The 13,872-nt window shown below is 37.5% G+C and overlaps 1 protein-coding gene across 1 annotated transcript; it reads right to left on the reverse strand.

Moving 5' to 3' along the window:
• Positions 1 to 128: 128 nt before the first annotated feature.
• Positions 129 to 13,614, reverse strand: LOC127806562 (serine/threonine-protein kinase STN7, chloroplastic). Its single transcript, XM_052343938.1, has 10 exons — positions 13,124 to 13,614; positions 12,506 to 12,592; positions 12,103 to 12,225; positions 11,862 to 11,960; positions 9,751 to 9,919; positions 9,577 to 9,670; positions 1,719 to 1,812; positions 1,574 to 1,630; positions 693 to 1,106; positions 129 to 450 (listed from the first exon to the last, which is right to left on the reverse strand). Exons 1-10 carry the CDS (start codon positions 13,553 to 13,555, stop codon positions 289 to 291), a joined length of 1,731 nt encoding a protein of 576 aa, XP_052199898.1. The 5' UTR covers positions 13,556 to 13,614; the 3' UTR covers positions 129 to 288.
• Between the last annotated feature and the right edge of the window lie 258 nt (positions 13,615 to 13,872).

A 13,872-nucleotide genomic window follows, 5' to 3' on the forward strand; every position in this document is an offset into this window, starting at 1 on the left:
ATTTAATAAATACCGTTTTTTTGAGTGAAAAAATGACCAAATTATATATTATAGTTAGAAAGATTGCAAGAATTCAGCATACTGATGGAGTTAAAGCAAACGATCCCATATGGACATTTGTGTGACAATTGATCAATTTTCTCAACTTCAGAGCATCATCAATTAGATATTGCATCACATTATGTAGCTAGTAATTAAGGATGGATACACAAAGATTTATACAATTTTCTTTCCTTTTCTTTCTTGTTCATCTTTCTTCTTTCTGAAAAAACTGTGTATGTACAAGCATCATTCTTCTCTTGGGATCCACCGGCTCCACCAAAAGCTCTTCCTGCGTTGGTTAAGTTCATCCATGCTCTCATTCAGTGTTCTTATAATCTTCCTCTGCAGCCGGAGAGCCGATGCAAGAAAATTCCTTTGCGCGCTTGCCGCCTTCTTCGGCTTAATCTCCTGCGTATCAGAACAAGAAATTCAACAGCAAAGTTTTAAAAACCTGTCCTATGATTAACAACCATGTAAGCAACAAGAATAATGATCCTTTTTTTTGGCCGAAATTGTGGGCCGAGCAGTTGAAATGACCACTCTGCCCCTGGTGAAATGATACCGCTTCACCTGCTCGGCCTACAGTTTCGGACAAAATATCATGGTTCAGGGAACATGTGCTAATTCAGATGATATGGTTAAATGCAGACTCTGAGCTCCAGAAGCTGGGCTTCCGTGAAGCCACCGTCTTGTTTCGTTCCCGACTTTGCCATGAGGCGAATAACCCACTTGGCTGCTTCCCCGTAGTCCTGCTGCGTCGCTCGAAAGAGCTGCAGCCGGAGATTCTGCATGGCGGACAAAGCCAGCAAGCCTTCTTTGTCGAAGTATGGATGAGCCAAAGCGGTTTTTGCACTGGTTCTTTGGCGAGCTTTGTAGCGAACCATGGATGTGAGAAGTTCCCACCCTATTCCTCCATCTAAATCTAATAATTCAAAGCCTCTCCGCAGTTCAGGGCTAGCTCGAGGTTCTACAGTCTTCCTCCACGCAACCAAATCGTATTCACATCTCTTCAGCTGGCGGTTGAATTGTATGAGACTACTGTCGGTGCGCAGCCCCGGGAATGCCTGCGTAGAGAACACAATTAGAGTGTCAACTCCAACTGATAACTTGACAGAAAAGTTAGCAACTTTGATCGCAATTCTTTTATTTCCTGAGTTTCTCAAACGCTTCTGTCAACTCAGAATTATGTTCTGTAACGCTACAATATTTCCTTCTGTTGGCACTAGTATATTCTTTACATCTTTGCAGTTTCTTTGTTCAGAGTGAATTTTCATCAACAATACAATTGCATCAACCGGACTTCAGTAAACTTAAACTATTATAAATCAACATGGTGTTATTGGGTCATGAAACAAATAGATTATAGAATGCAGTAATTCTCCTAAACAAGGTCAAGAGACATGTCTAAATCAGTATATTTGGCCGATCATGACTGAAATGGCAGATTTTGACAACTCTTCTAGGAGTCATCCGATGAGATATTGTAAGCTCTAGTAAAAAAGAGTGGTACTGTAGCTAACTAGTCACTTACCATTTGTAGGAAAATGAGACCGGCACTGTAGATATCGAATCTATCTGGTAGATTCAACTGTTGAAGGATAATATAATCAATAGCATGGAAAAATTTTGCTTCATTAAAAAGAGGAACCAATTGCAAAAGGTCAATGTAGGGAGACCTGCCACAAAACTGGGGAAAGAGCAGATGCCACAGGAGCGGAAGGTGCAGATGGAGTTTGCGTGCTCATAATATATTGCTCGGGTGCTGCATATCTGAATGGGAAAGAAAGAAAATGTCAAGAAGACAGTATCAAATGTTAAGAAAAATAGTATGAGATTAAATTCGAGTGAAACTGTGCCCTATACTGACCCAATGATGAGAAGCAAGGTCACAAGTTATACTAGGCTGTTAGACTGATTAAATTCAGTTATCATGGCCTAGTCCTAACTCCTACGGGTGCGTTAAATGTACATGAGAATGCCTTTCTCTTTTTCCTTTTCCTTTTATAATACATAAAGAATGCTAGACAAACAACTATCCTTTGGACCATGGAGCAAACCAATCTTCCGATGCTTTGATTATCACAAAACTATGCCAAAATAGCACCACCCAACTTCCTTTGCATAAGCTCTAAAATTATGTTCTGGCTGTAAGGTTATTCAACTTCCCAATTAACTGCTAAAACATGCTGAGAAATTGGAATTCGGGGCATTTAATTACTCCAACTTCATGACCATACTATAAATATTACCTGGAATAAAATCAGCATAGTACCACAGATAGTAGCAATAACAATGCATAAAGCCTTAATCCTACTAGGTATAGGTGGGGTCAGCTATATAATGCTAGCTCGACGATCATTTTTACCTATGGCTGTATCTTTTGTAAAGTTCATATAACTCGTACTTTATGAAAGAGTTTCCCCCCAGGTTCTTGATCTTCATCTACCTCTTTTGCTAAAGGTTTCTTCCATTCTGTCTACTCTCCTTACAAGAAACTCTTATCAGCCTTCTTTCACATGATCAAATCATCTTAATCATATCTCACACATCTCATATTTAATAAGAGTCATTTTAACCTTATTACGAATAACCTTTTTTCTAATTATATCCTCTGCATACATCATCATGACATCCTCATCTTTATTATACCCATATTTTGCACATGTTGCTGCCCAACATTCTATGCCATACAATAAAGTTGGTTTTATAGTCATCTTATAAAATTTACCTTTTAGCTTATCACATAAAATGTCGGATGCACTTTTCTATTTTAACCATCCTTCCTTAATTATTTGGGAAACATAGTTAACACATATGGAGCTATAATTTTTTCTTTTCTTGATGGTCACATCATGAAAATAATGTCACGCAGACTTGTAATACAAACAACACAACAACAATAACAACAACATATCCAGCCTTTATCCCACTATGTGGGGTCGGCTACATGAATTCTAAACTTCCATGTATTTCTATCTTTTGTCATATCTTCATTGAAATCCATACACTTCATATCAAACTTTAATGTCTCCCTCAAAATCTTCCTAGGTCTGCCTCTACCTCTTTTTTTGATTAATTGTTCCATTTCATCAACTCTTCTCACAGGAGCGTTTCTTGGTCTCCTTCTCACATGACCAAACCATCTTAGTCTAGTCTCTCTCATCTTCTCCTCTATTGGCACTACTCCTATCTTATTACGAATAACTTCATTTCTAATTTTATATTTTCTTGTATGGCCGCACATCCATCTTAACATCCTCATCTCCGCTACACTCGTCTTTTGCTCATGTTGGTATTTGACTGCCCAACATTCTGAACCGTACAACAAAACTAGTCTTATAGCTGTCCTATAAAATTTTCCTTTCAATTTTAATGGGATTTTATCATCACATAACACCCCCGATGCATTTCTCCATTTTAGACAACCTGCCTTAATTATATGTATGACATCCTCGTGAATTTCTCCATCTTTTTGAATCACTGATCCCAAATATCGAAAATAGTCTTTTCTTTGTAAGATTTGGTCTTCCAATTTTATTATAACATCCTCCACTCTTGCATTCTTACTAAATTTACATTCCATATATTCTGTTTTCTTTCTGCTTAATTTAAATCCCTTAGATTCTAAATTGTTTCTTCATAACTCAAGCTTAGTGTTCACTCCTTCTTTTGTTTCATCCACCAACACTATCTCGTCTGCAAATAGCATACACCATGGCACCTCTGTCTGAATATCTTTAGTGAGTTCATCCATTACTTGTAATACAAACAATCATTGTAAAATTAATTGAAAAGATGAATGAATATATTAGGTTCATTTGTCTTCAATCCCTTCCCTTAACCAACAGTTAGTGTTGAAAAGTGCTATATTTGCTGCTAAAGATCAGAAGTTGAAGAAGTCAAACAGTTGAAATTGTTGAGGATTTGGTGGAATAACAAAAGCTAAAAAATTGCTGAGTTTTTGAATTTGATTATGAATTTCAGTTGCTTGTTTATTTTAGGGATTTCTTATTGAGTTTGTTACATTTTTTTCTGTATAAATACATTCATAAGTTAATGAATGAACTATCAGTTTTTGTAGTCCATTACCTCTGTTACTTATTTTCTGTAGTATTTCCAACAAATTGGTATTAGAGCCTTATTGATCTTAAGGGTTTGTGTTTGAGAGTGAGTGAATCCAGTGAGGAACCTTCTTTTTTTACAAAAAACCAAATACCTAGCCTTCAAGCCAGATTACAGCTATGGCAGGAAACAATTTCATGTCAACACCACCAATGTTTACAGGTGAAAATTATCAGATTTGGGCAGTGAAGATGGAGTCATACTTGCAGGCAAGTGATTTATGGGATGTGGTAACAACTGAAATACCAACATTACCTGAGGATCCAACCATTGCCCAAATCACAGAAAATAGGACAGCAACAAGAAAAGGGTATAAGGCCAAGACTTGTATTCACTCAGCCGTATCAGAAATGCTTTTTACAAAGATCATGACTTGTGAAACAACAAAACAAGCATGGGATCTTCTCAAGGAGGAGTACCAGGGTAATCAGAGGACAAAGTGGATGTAAATTCTGAATCTCAGGAGAGAATTTGAGATGAAACAAATGAAGGAAGCTGAGAGCTTCAAGGAATATGTTGACAAACTAATGGCCATTGTCAACAAGATCAGGATGCTTGGTGAAGCACTTCCTGATAGCAGAGTTGTTGAAAAGATACTGCTAACACTTCCTGAAAGGTTTGAGGCTAAGATTTCCTCTCTTGAGGAGTCAAGAGACCTGTCAACTATTGCATTGGGAGAGTTGATCAATGCGATGCAAGCTCAGGAGCAACGAAGAGCTTATAGATAGGAGGAGGGAGTAGAAGGGGCTTTTCAGGCAAAGTACACAGCCACTAGTGAAAGCAAGGGAAAGAAGCTTTGGAATAGAGGAGGAGAAGACAATATTGGCAAGGGCACACGCAATCCTCCTAAATTTCCTCCTTGCCAACACTGCAGCAAAACCAATCATCATCCAACTAAATGTTGGAAAATTCTGGAATGCAGATCATGCAAGAAAAAGGGGCACATTGCTAAATTCTGCAGGAACAAATAGCAAACCCAGGCACAGACTGTGCAACAACCTAATGAAGAACAATTATTTGTTGCAACTTGTTTTGCAGGAAATAACTCCACAAGTGAGGCCTGGTTAATAGACAGTGGATGTACCAACCACATGACATACGATGACTCTATCTTTCAAGACCTTGATAGGTCTGCCGAATCCAAAGTCAGAATTGACAATGGTCAGTTGATCGAGGTAAAAGGAAAGGGAACTGTTGCTATAACAGGTTCTGCAGGTAAAAAAGTAATTACTGATGTACTTTTTGTACTAGAAATAGACCAAAATCTGCTGAGTGTTGGACAACTGCTTGAAAGGGGTTATTCTGTATTTTTTAAAAATAAAACATGTGAAATTACTGACTCAAGTGGTGAAGTTTTGTTCTCAGTTGACATGAAAAGCAAGAGTTTCAGTCTGGAGTTAGCAAAAAATGAATCGTGTGCATACTCTTGCTCAAAGGTTGATGTATGGCACTGAAGAATGGGACATTTTCATAATTCTGCATTGGAATTTATGCAAAAAAAGGAGGTTGTGAAGGGAATGACATTCACTGGAGAAGAAATCAAAGTGTGTGAAGCATGCCAACTGGGAAAACAAGCCAGACAACCATTCCCAATTAACAAAGCCTGGAGAGCAACTGAAAGACTACAGCTAATCCACACTGATGTGTGTGGACCAATGAGGACAGAGTCTCTTAATGGGAGCAAGTATTTCATCCTTTTCATTGATGATTTTAGTAGGATATGTTGGGTGTATTTCATGAAGCACAAATCAGAAGTTACAGCAATTTTTTGGAAATTCAAAGCTTGGATTGAAAATCAGAGTAGCTGTAAAATCAAAGTAATAAGGTCTGACAATGGGACCGAATACACAGCCCATATGTTTGCAAAATTTTGTGAAGATGCAGGGATTGAGCATCAATTTTCTACTACAAATACACCTCAGCAGAATGGTGAGTGAAAGAAAAAACATAACCATAATGGAGATGGCTAGATGCTTGCTATTTGAGAAGCATATGCCGAAAAATTTTTGGGCAGAAGCAGTTAATACTGCTGTATTTTTGCTGAACAGGCTTACAACAAAAGCCTTAAAGGGAAAAACACCTTTTGAAGCATGGTATGATACTAAACCCTATGTGTCAAATTTAAAAATTTTTGGCTGTTTGTGCTTCACTCACATTCCAGATGCAAAGAGAGGAAAGCTAGATGAAAAGGCAGAATATGGAGTTCTGGTGGGGTACAGCACAGTCACAAAAGGATACAGAATTTTCCAACCACTAACTGGAAAATTCATCATTAGTAGGGATGTGACATTTGATGAAGATGCAGAATGGAATTGGGAAAACGTTGAACCAAAAAGACAGACAACAGAAAAAAAGGAAGTAGTTGAGCTTGATGAAGACAACGATGATGAACTACCCATAAGAGGGACAAGGTTCCTTGCTGAAATTTATCAAAAATGTAGTGTAGCAGTTCTGGAACCTGCTGGTTATGAAGAAGCAGCAAAGGATCCTAAATGGATCAATGCAATCCAGGAGGAAATGAGAATGATTCATAAGAATCAGACTTGGGAGCTTGTGGACAGGCCTTTACACAAAAAAACAATAGGAGTCAAGTGGGTTTACAGGACCAAGCTGAAGGCAGATGGGACCGTGAACAAACACAAAGCTAGACTAGTGGTAAAGGACTACGCACAACAGTTTGGAGTGGATTTTTAAGAAACCTTTGCACCAGTGGCAAGATTGGACACAATAAGGCTACTCCTGGCAATTGCAGCACAACAACAATGGAAAATTTATTAGCTTGACGTCAAATCCGCCTTCCTAAATGGTTATCTGCATGAAGAAATTTTTGTTGAACAACTTGAGGGATTTACAACTGATCCTAGTAAGGTTTATTTACTTAAGAAGGCTCTATATGGGCTAAACAAGCCCCAAGAGCTTGGTATGGCAGAATTGATGAGCACTTGACAAGCATTGGCTTCAACAGAAGCCTGAGTGAGAATATTTTATATGTTAAAATAGAAAAAGATGAAATTATTATTATCTCACTATATGTGGATGATTTGCTAGTGACAAGGAGTAATGAAGAGCTTGTCAAGGTGTTTAAGGAGCAAATGACGGATGCATTTGAGATGATAGACCTTGGTGAGATGGCTTTCTTCCTTGGAATGGAAATCCAACAATCAGAAGGTGAGATTTTTATTGGTCAAAAGAAGTATGGTAAGGAAGTGTTAAGAAAATTCAAAATGGAGGAATGTAAGCCTGTGGATACTCCACTAGCGCAAAATGAGAAATTTTGTCCAGAAGAAGCAGCTGAAATGGTTGATGAAGGTTTTTATAGAAGCTTGATTGGTTGCTTAATGTACTTGACAGCCACAAGGCCCGATGTAATGCACTCTGTCAGCTTACTTTCAAGGTTCATGCACTGTGCCAAGAAAGTGCATCTTATAGCTGCTAAAAGAGTGCTAAGATATATAAAAGGGACATTGGACTTGGGAGTTAAATTTTTAAAAAAAGATGAGTTAGTCCTACATGGATATGCAGATAGTGATTGGGCTGGAGCTTGCGAAGACATGAAGAGCACCTCGGGTTACCTATTTAGCTTGGGTTCAGGGTGTTTCTGTTGGAGTTCAAGAAAACAGAAAGTTGTTGCTCAGTCAACTACAGAAGCTGAGTATGTGGCAGCAGCTGCTGCAGTTAACCAAGCTCTATGGTTAAGAAAGATCATGATTGATCTAAGGCTGGCACAAGAAGAAGCAACTGAAGTATTTGTGGATAATCAGGCTGCGATAGCAACTTCGAACAACCCAGTGTTCCATGGAAGAACCAAACACTTCGAGGTGAAGTACTACTTTATCAGGGAAGTGCAGAAAAATGGTGAGGTGAAGTTGGTATATTGCAATACAAGTATTCAACTTGCAGACATTCTAACAAAGGGTTTGTCCAAGGCAAGGTTTGACTTTTTGAGAGAAAAAATAGGGGTATGCAGCAAAATTAGAAAGGAGGAGTGTTGAAAAGTGCTATATTTGCTGCTAAAGATCAGAAGTTGAAGAGTCAAACAGTTGAAATTGTTGAGAATTTGGTGGAATAACAGAAGCTAAAAAATTGCTGAGTTTTTGAATTTGATTATGAATTTCAGTTGCTTGTTTATTTTAGAGATTTCTTATTGAGTTTGTTACATTTTTTTCTGTATAAATACATTCATAAGTTAATGAATGAACTATTAGTTTTTGCAGTCCATTACCTCTGTTACTTATTTTCTGTAGTATTTCCAACAGTTAGCTCTAGGTGCACTTCTAGCAGTTTTTTTTCTTACATGTACAGAATGTGTGAACTACAGAAGGGAAAGTGGAAGTGAACATTGGCCTAATTTCAGGATTTCCATTAATGTAGCTAGGCATGATTATACAGAATCCAAAAGGTCCTTTTTCATCTAAATATGTGTCTCTGCAATACTTGTATTGATAAAAAGAAATATTTTGTATATGTTTATACAACTTCAGTGAAAGGCGATTCCCAAATCATAACCTTGTGAAAAGTCCAAAAAAAGAAAAACTTACATACAAAAAAGAATGCATTGTAGCTGCAGAAAATATTCTTCTGATCCTAATACTCCCTATAATTGGGAGTTGTTGAGAATTGTGGCATACAACGGTAAACTTCATGATCAAAAGTTAAATGGAGGCAAAAAAAAAAAACTTAAGGGAAACAAATCGCAACAGAGTATATTGCATAGCATCAGGAAAAAAAATGGAAATTCACGTTTGAGTTTAGAAGTTGAAGAATGAAAGAAAGTAACTTAAACAAATTTAAAAAAGAAAAGAAAAAATGGGAGGGACCCTGAAGCATATTGCAGACAACTATTTAATTGAGCAACCCAATCCAAACTGTTAGGTTAGTTTGGTTTTTATTTTAATTTGGGTTAGGTTGATTAGGACTTTTTAAAAACTAGTTTGGGCTGGGCTCAGAGTAATAAAAATTTTAACCCAAACTAACCCAGCAAACCCATCCATTTATTATAACTAATATTTCATAATATATTAATTATTCAATAGAAGTTAAACAGTTCATTGTTTTTATAATATATTTTATCATATATTATGGACTTTATATTGAACTTTTTTCCCATTTAATTATGCATGATATAGTATTTTAGTAAAATTAAATTATAGGCAATTTTTTTTTCACTTCAACACAACTTGATAATTATATTATAAGCAATAATTAAAGAGGGCTTTACAAGATGTCCAACCCGAGAAACCAACCCAACCCAGTTTTTTATGGTTTGGGTTAGTTGGGTTGTGAATCTTTGGTTTGGGTCAAGACTCATAAAAGAATTATTGGGTTGGGTTTGGGATGAACCTCAACCCAAACCAACCCAGCCCATGTACACCCCTACCAGCTATCTTCACAGTCAGGGAAGAGAAAATATACCTTGGATCTAAAAGGAACTCCTTTGGGATATAGTTGATGCCTACTCTCAAATCTGCTGCAGCACCGAGGTCAATTATCTTGAATGTGCGAGACCCTGCCTTAATTATACACCAAAACAGCTCAAATTTAGTCTAAAAACAGTGGAGGTTGGTTAAAATTACATGCTACAGTTACCTTCAGAGAAGATAATGTTCTGTGGCTTTATATCCCTGTGGACAATCCCAGTGGAGTGAAGGCTATCCAAAGCAAAAAGGATTTGTCCCATGATTGTCTGAATGATTTTGTTCTCCCTTCCCAAGCCCTTTGGCAAGCTCTGAACCTCTCCAAGTATCATTGTTTCCACCTACCAGAGTATGTGGACTTCATGAGATTCTCTTTTAAAGCTACATAAAAAAATTTGTTGCTTATGAATTTAACATGAAACAATTATCTCTTTGCTATAATAAAAGTAGCAAAATAGGAAGGGAGGAAAGTTAATGTTTTTGATTGCCTAAGGGAATGGTACTTCTCAATTGCTATCATGATGAGTGAGGAAAGTTAATAGCAGCTTCCAAACTTTATTATCTGGGTTAGCATATATGTTGAACTAACACCCTGTTTAGTTCTGAAACATTTCATGGTAATCTTCTATTATCTGGAACAGGTAAAACTAATTTAATAAAATATTTGAAGTACACACTAACTTCTAACTAGAGATTGCCTATGTAAATGAACCTTACCTGATCAGGAATCTTCAGTCATAGAGAGAATCCTTGTTATAAAGAAGAAGATGACATCTCCTCTAACCAGATCTATTTAATCCTTTCATAGATTTCACATATAAAGCTTTCAGGGTCAGGTGTAAATCAATTATAAAAACTGAATGAGACAGACAAGGTGCAAAATTATAGTAATACTCTTTGATGCAGCAGCCCAGTCAAGGGTCTCAATCTTGGAATTGCACAAAAGTGTTAAGTCTGATAGAAAAATGTGGTCAAAAACAAGAAAACTGACCAAATTCCACAATTTAGGGCATAAACTTTGCAAATTCACCATTTTATATAACTTCTCTTTTTGTTTATTTTCTATGTACAACTAAGAACAATTTTTGACCCTTAAGGGTAGGCCTGATGATAAGAAGAGCCTATAGCAGCCTCATCTGCGGCTAGAGTTCAGACCTCCTCTGGTGTGTGTGGTTTATGGGCTATTGCATGAGCCTGGTGAGTTTACCCAGGCAGTGACTATGAGTTCTTATGATTGCCCAAAAAAAAATAATAATAATAATTTTTGGCTTGGTTTGAGGTTCCAAAAGATTTTCTGTAATCAATTTGATTTTTTCCAGTTCAGGGAACTTTCTTAACTATACCATTTGATTATAATTGTTTTGTGAAGGTTTAGGGTTTCTATTTACATATTGACAGATCCTTATGCTACAAAACAACGTTAATTTTTCCATATCCATATGGTTCAACGTTAATTTTGACTCCCTATGGATAACGATAAAAGTTTGCTGATTTATTGGTGGTTTGGCAATTGAAATTGGGCATTCTCATACAAACAACTATCAGGTGTGATGTAATCGTTTCTCATAATGTAATCATATCCTATAAACTGACCGGGTTGGGGAGTGGGGGGTTGTTGAGGGGGAGTAAGTTGAATTTAATAAAGTAGGCGGTTTCCTCTATTTTCTCCAGCTTTTGGTATTCTATAAACAATCAGGCAACGCATGATTAGTTATTCCTGGTATCCTCAGTGACTAAACAGGTTAAACGAATTCATGCATCAATGAACAGATTCAAGATCATCCAACTTTCCTCTTTTCCATATAGACCACCCTGCATTACTCTTGCAGTAAAATCTGTTTTGGATTCTTATAGAGACCAGATCAGCAGGACAAAAATATTTCATCATTAGGTTCAATAATTTCCACAGTTAACACAAACAAGGAAACATCTTCCTATGTATAAGCTTTACAGTTACCATCACATAAAAATCATAAATATGCAATTCAGTTACTAAATCTTACATCTTTGTAAAGGCGAGGGGACTTAACATGCCTCACGTAGGTAAAGATTCAGTCCATGTTTAGATTGTACCAAGAAGAAAAGCCTTCAGCACATGAAGCAAAATAACCATTTTATAGCAATGCAACTAAACCAGAGATAGCAAGAAAGGAAATAGCATTTGCACCTTAAAATAACAGGAAAAAACCTATTATAAAAGACAATTACATCATCTCAATGCAGAGATGACTAGCATTTAAGCGTTTTATGATTAAGAAATGTCGGTAATATGAAGGTACTAACATTATAGGGGAAATCTTTACTCAGCATCAAATCCGAAAGCGTGGCTTCCCCTTCAAACCTCCATATAAGCCAATACTCACCCCCTTTCTTTGAAGAATTCTTCTGACATAACATCAGAGATGAATTTTATTAGAAAGCTCAAAATGGATAACTTCACAGGTTCAAAGCTAATACTACTTCAGCAAAGATAAAGATTCAGTTAATTCCTATATTCATAGTACAAGACAGAACAGAGTAAGACCTCAAGGAAGCCATACAAAAAATCAGCACAGCTACTTGCACAGGCCCTTCGGACACGTTCATTCATCCAGATCTCGACAGCACCATATTCAGTAGCCTTTTTCACGACTAAATCACCTTCTCTCTAGCAACCACCAACAAGAAAACATTAATTTAAATGGCCTATTTTTAAGACTTAGTTTTAGAGGAATAACCTCCAATTTAAGGATATATTGACAACATTATATCCAGATTGGACTATTTTCTTAATCAAAAAGGCGTCCAACAAAGTCAAAATAAGGTGTAACAAAATGACTTCGACACTGTCAAATTGTCTGGAGTTGAAGCCTTAACAAAATCACATGAATTTTTTTCCTAATTACAAAGAACAGTACTGATTTAAGGACAAGTAAATACCACAATACCTTTGAAGAGGGCTTCTTAGCAAGTGAAGCTCTGTACACTACTCCGAAAGCTCCCTCACCCAACTTCTTCCCCAACACAAAATCATCCTGTCATCACACACAAAACCAACAAAAACAACCCCACATCATTCACGTAAACTGTTAGGATCAAATTGCGCACAATCATACACAAAAATCAAGAGCAAACCAAACACAGAAATTTAATGTCGTTCAGCCCCAATACCTACGTCCATGGTCCCATGACAATGGGACAATTCACTTTATTTGTAGTTTTGCACGAATAAACTATAAAACCCTCCCACGACATAGTTTTTACATTAAGAAAAAACAAGAAATCTTCCCAATACTCACAACTCCTGACAAATGATTACACACTCTTAAGAACATCCATTATCAAGTAGTGCGCACGCTCTAGACATGCAAATTCAATAATCGGGCTGTGTCATCTCTGAAATTACTGATGAACAGAGCTAAGATTGCCTATTTATAAGCGAAAACTCTAATGATATACCTTTCTACAACCCCCTTTTCACAACCAGACTTGAATTTGAGAAGCCATAAAACAAAAACATCAAACCAAGAAACTCTTTACAGCAGCAAGAAGTACACTTCCCTGACCTTCCTATAAGTGGGTCTGAACAATCTCTCCACAAAAGCAAGAACAAACATGTCCCAGAAGCCCGGCGCCACTCCAGGAGTCGACCAAAGATAAGAAACCGCGCCAAGCGCCAAGATCACTCCAGGAACAGTGAGCGTGATGCTATTCGATCTGGGCAGCGTGCTTCGGTAGATTATATCGCCGCACTCCATCACAGTGCAAGGAAGCCCCACTCCAACGCCCACAAACAGGTCCTGAGCAAAACCCAGAATCTCCCCTCCAGCCGCGCAAACGAGCAATTGCTTCGACTTCGAGACGGCGATTCTTCCATTTGGAGCTGAATTGGAAGAGGGTCTGAGCTTAAGCTTCTTGCCCAGGAATGATGGAGATGGCAGCTTCTTGGGGTTTGGGTTGAAGGCCTGGAGCTTCACTACAGCCGCAACAGTCGCCATGTCCGTACAGAGTGGGTATTTCACAATTCCATGGCCGTTTGAATTGAAACTGTGCCTGTGAGTATTTCATTTTCTTTATTTGTTGTGACAGTTAATTTAGGTAGAATTTGTGGCTGTGAGTGGCTTCAGCTCAATCAGCTGATTGGCGAGTGATACACACCACATGAGACGCCTAGGGCTTATAATGGGCCTGTTTTTGGGCCAAGGTTTTATTAGGCCTGGCCTATACAAATCACTTTTTAATGCGCCTTTTCGGTTTTTTGGAAAATACCGTTGGCAACACTTTTTTTAGTAGCGAATTAATGAGCACTTCTAGT

This window comes from Diospyros lotus, chromosome 7 (assembly GCF_014633365.1).
Source record: "Diospyros lotus cultivar Yz01 chromosome 7, ASM1463336v1, whole genome shotgun sequence".
Classification (NCBI taxonomy): Eukaryota; Viridiplantae; Streptophyta; class Magnoliopsida; order Ericales; family Ebenaceae; genus Diospyros; species Diospyros lotus.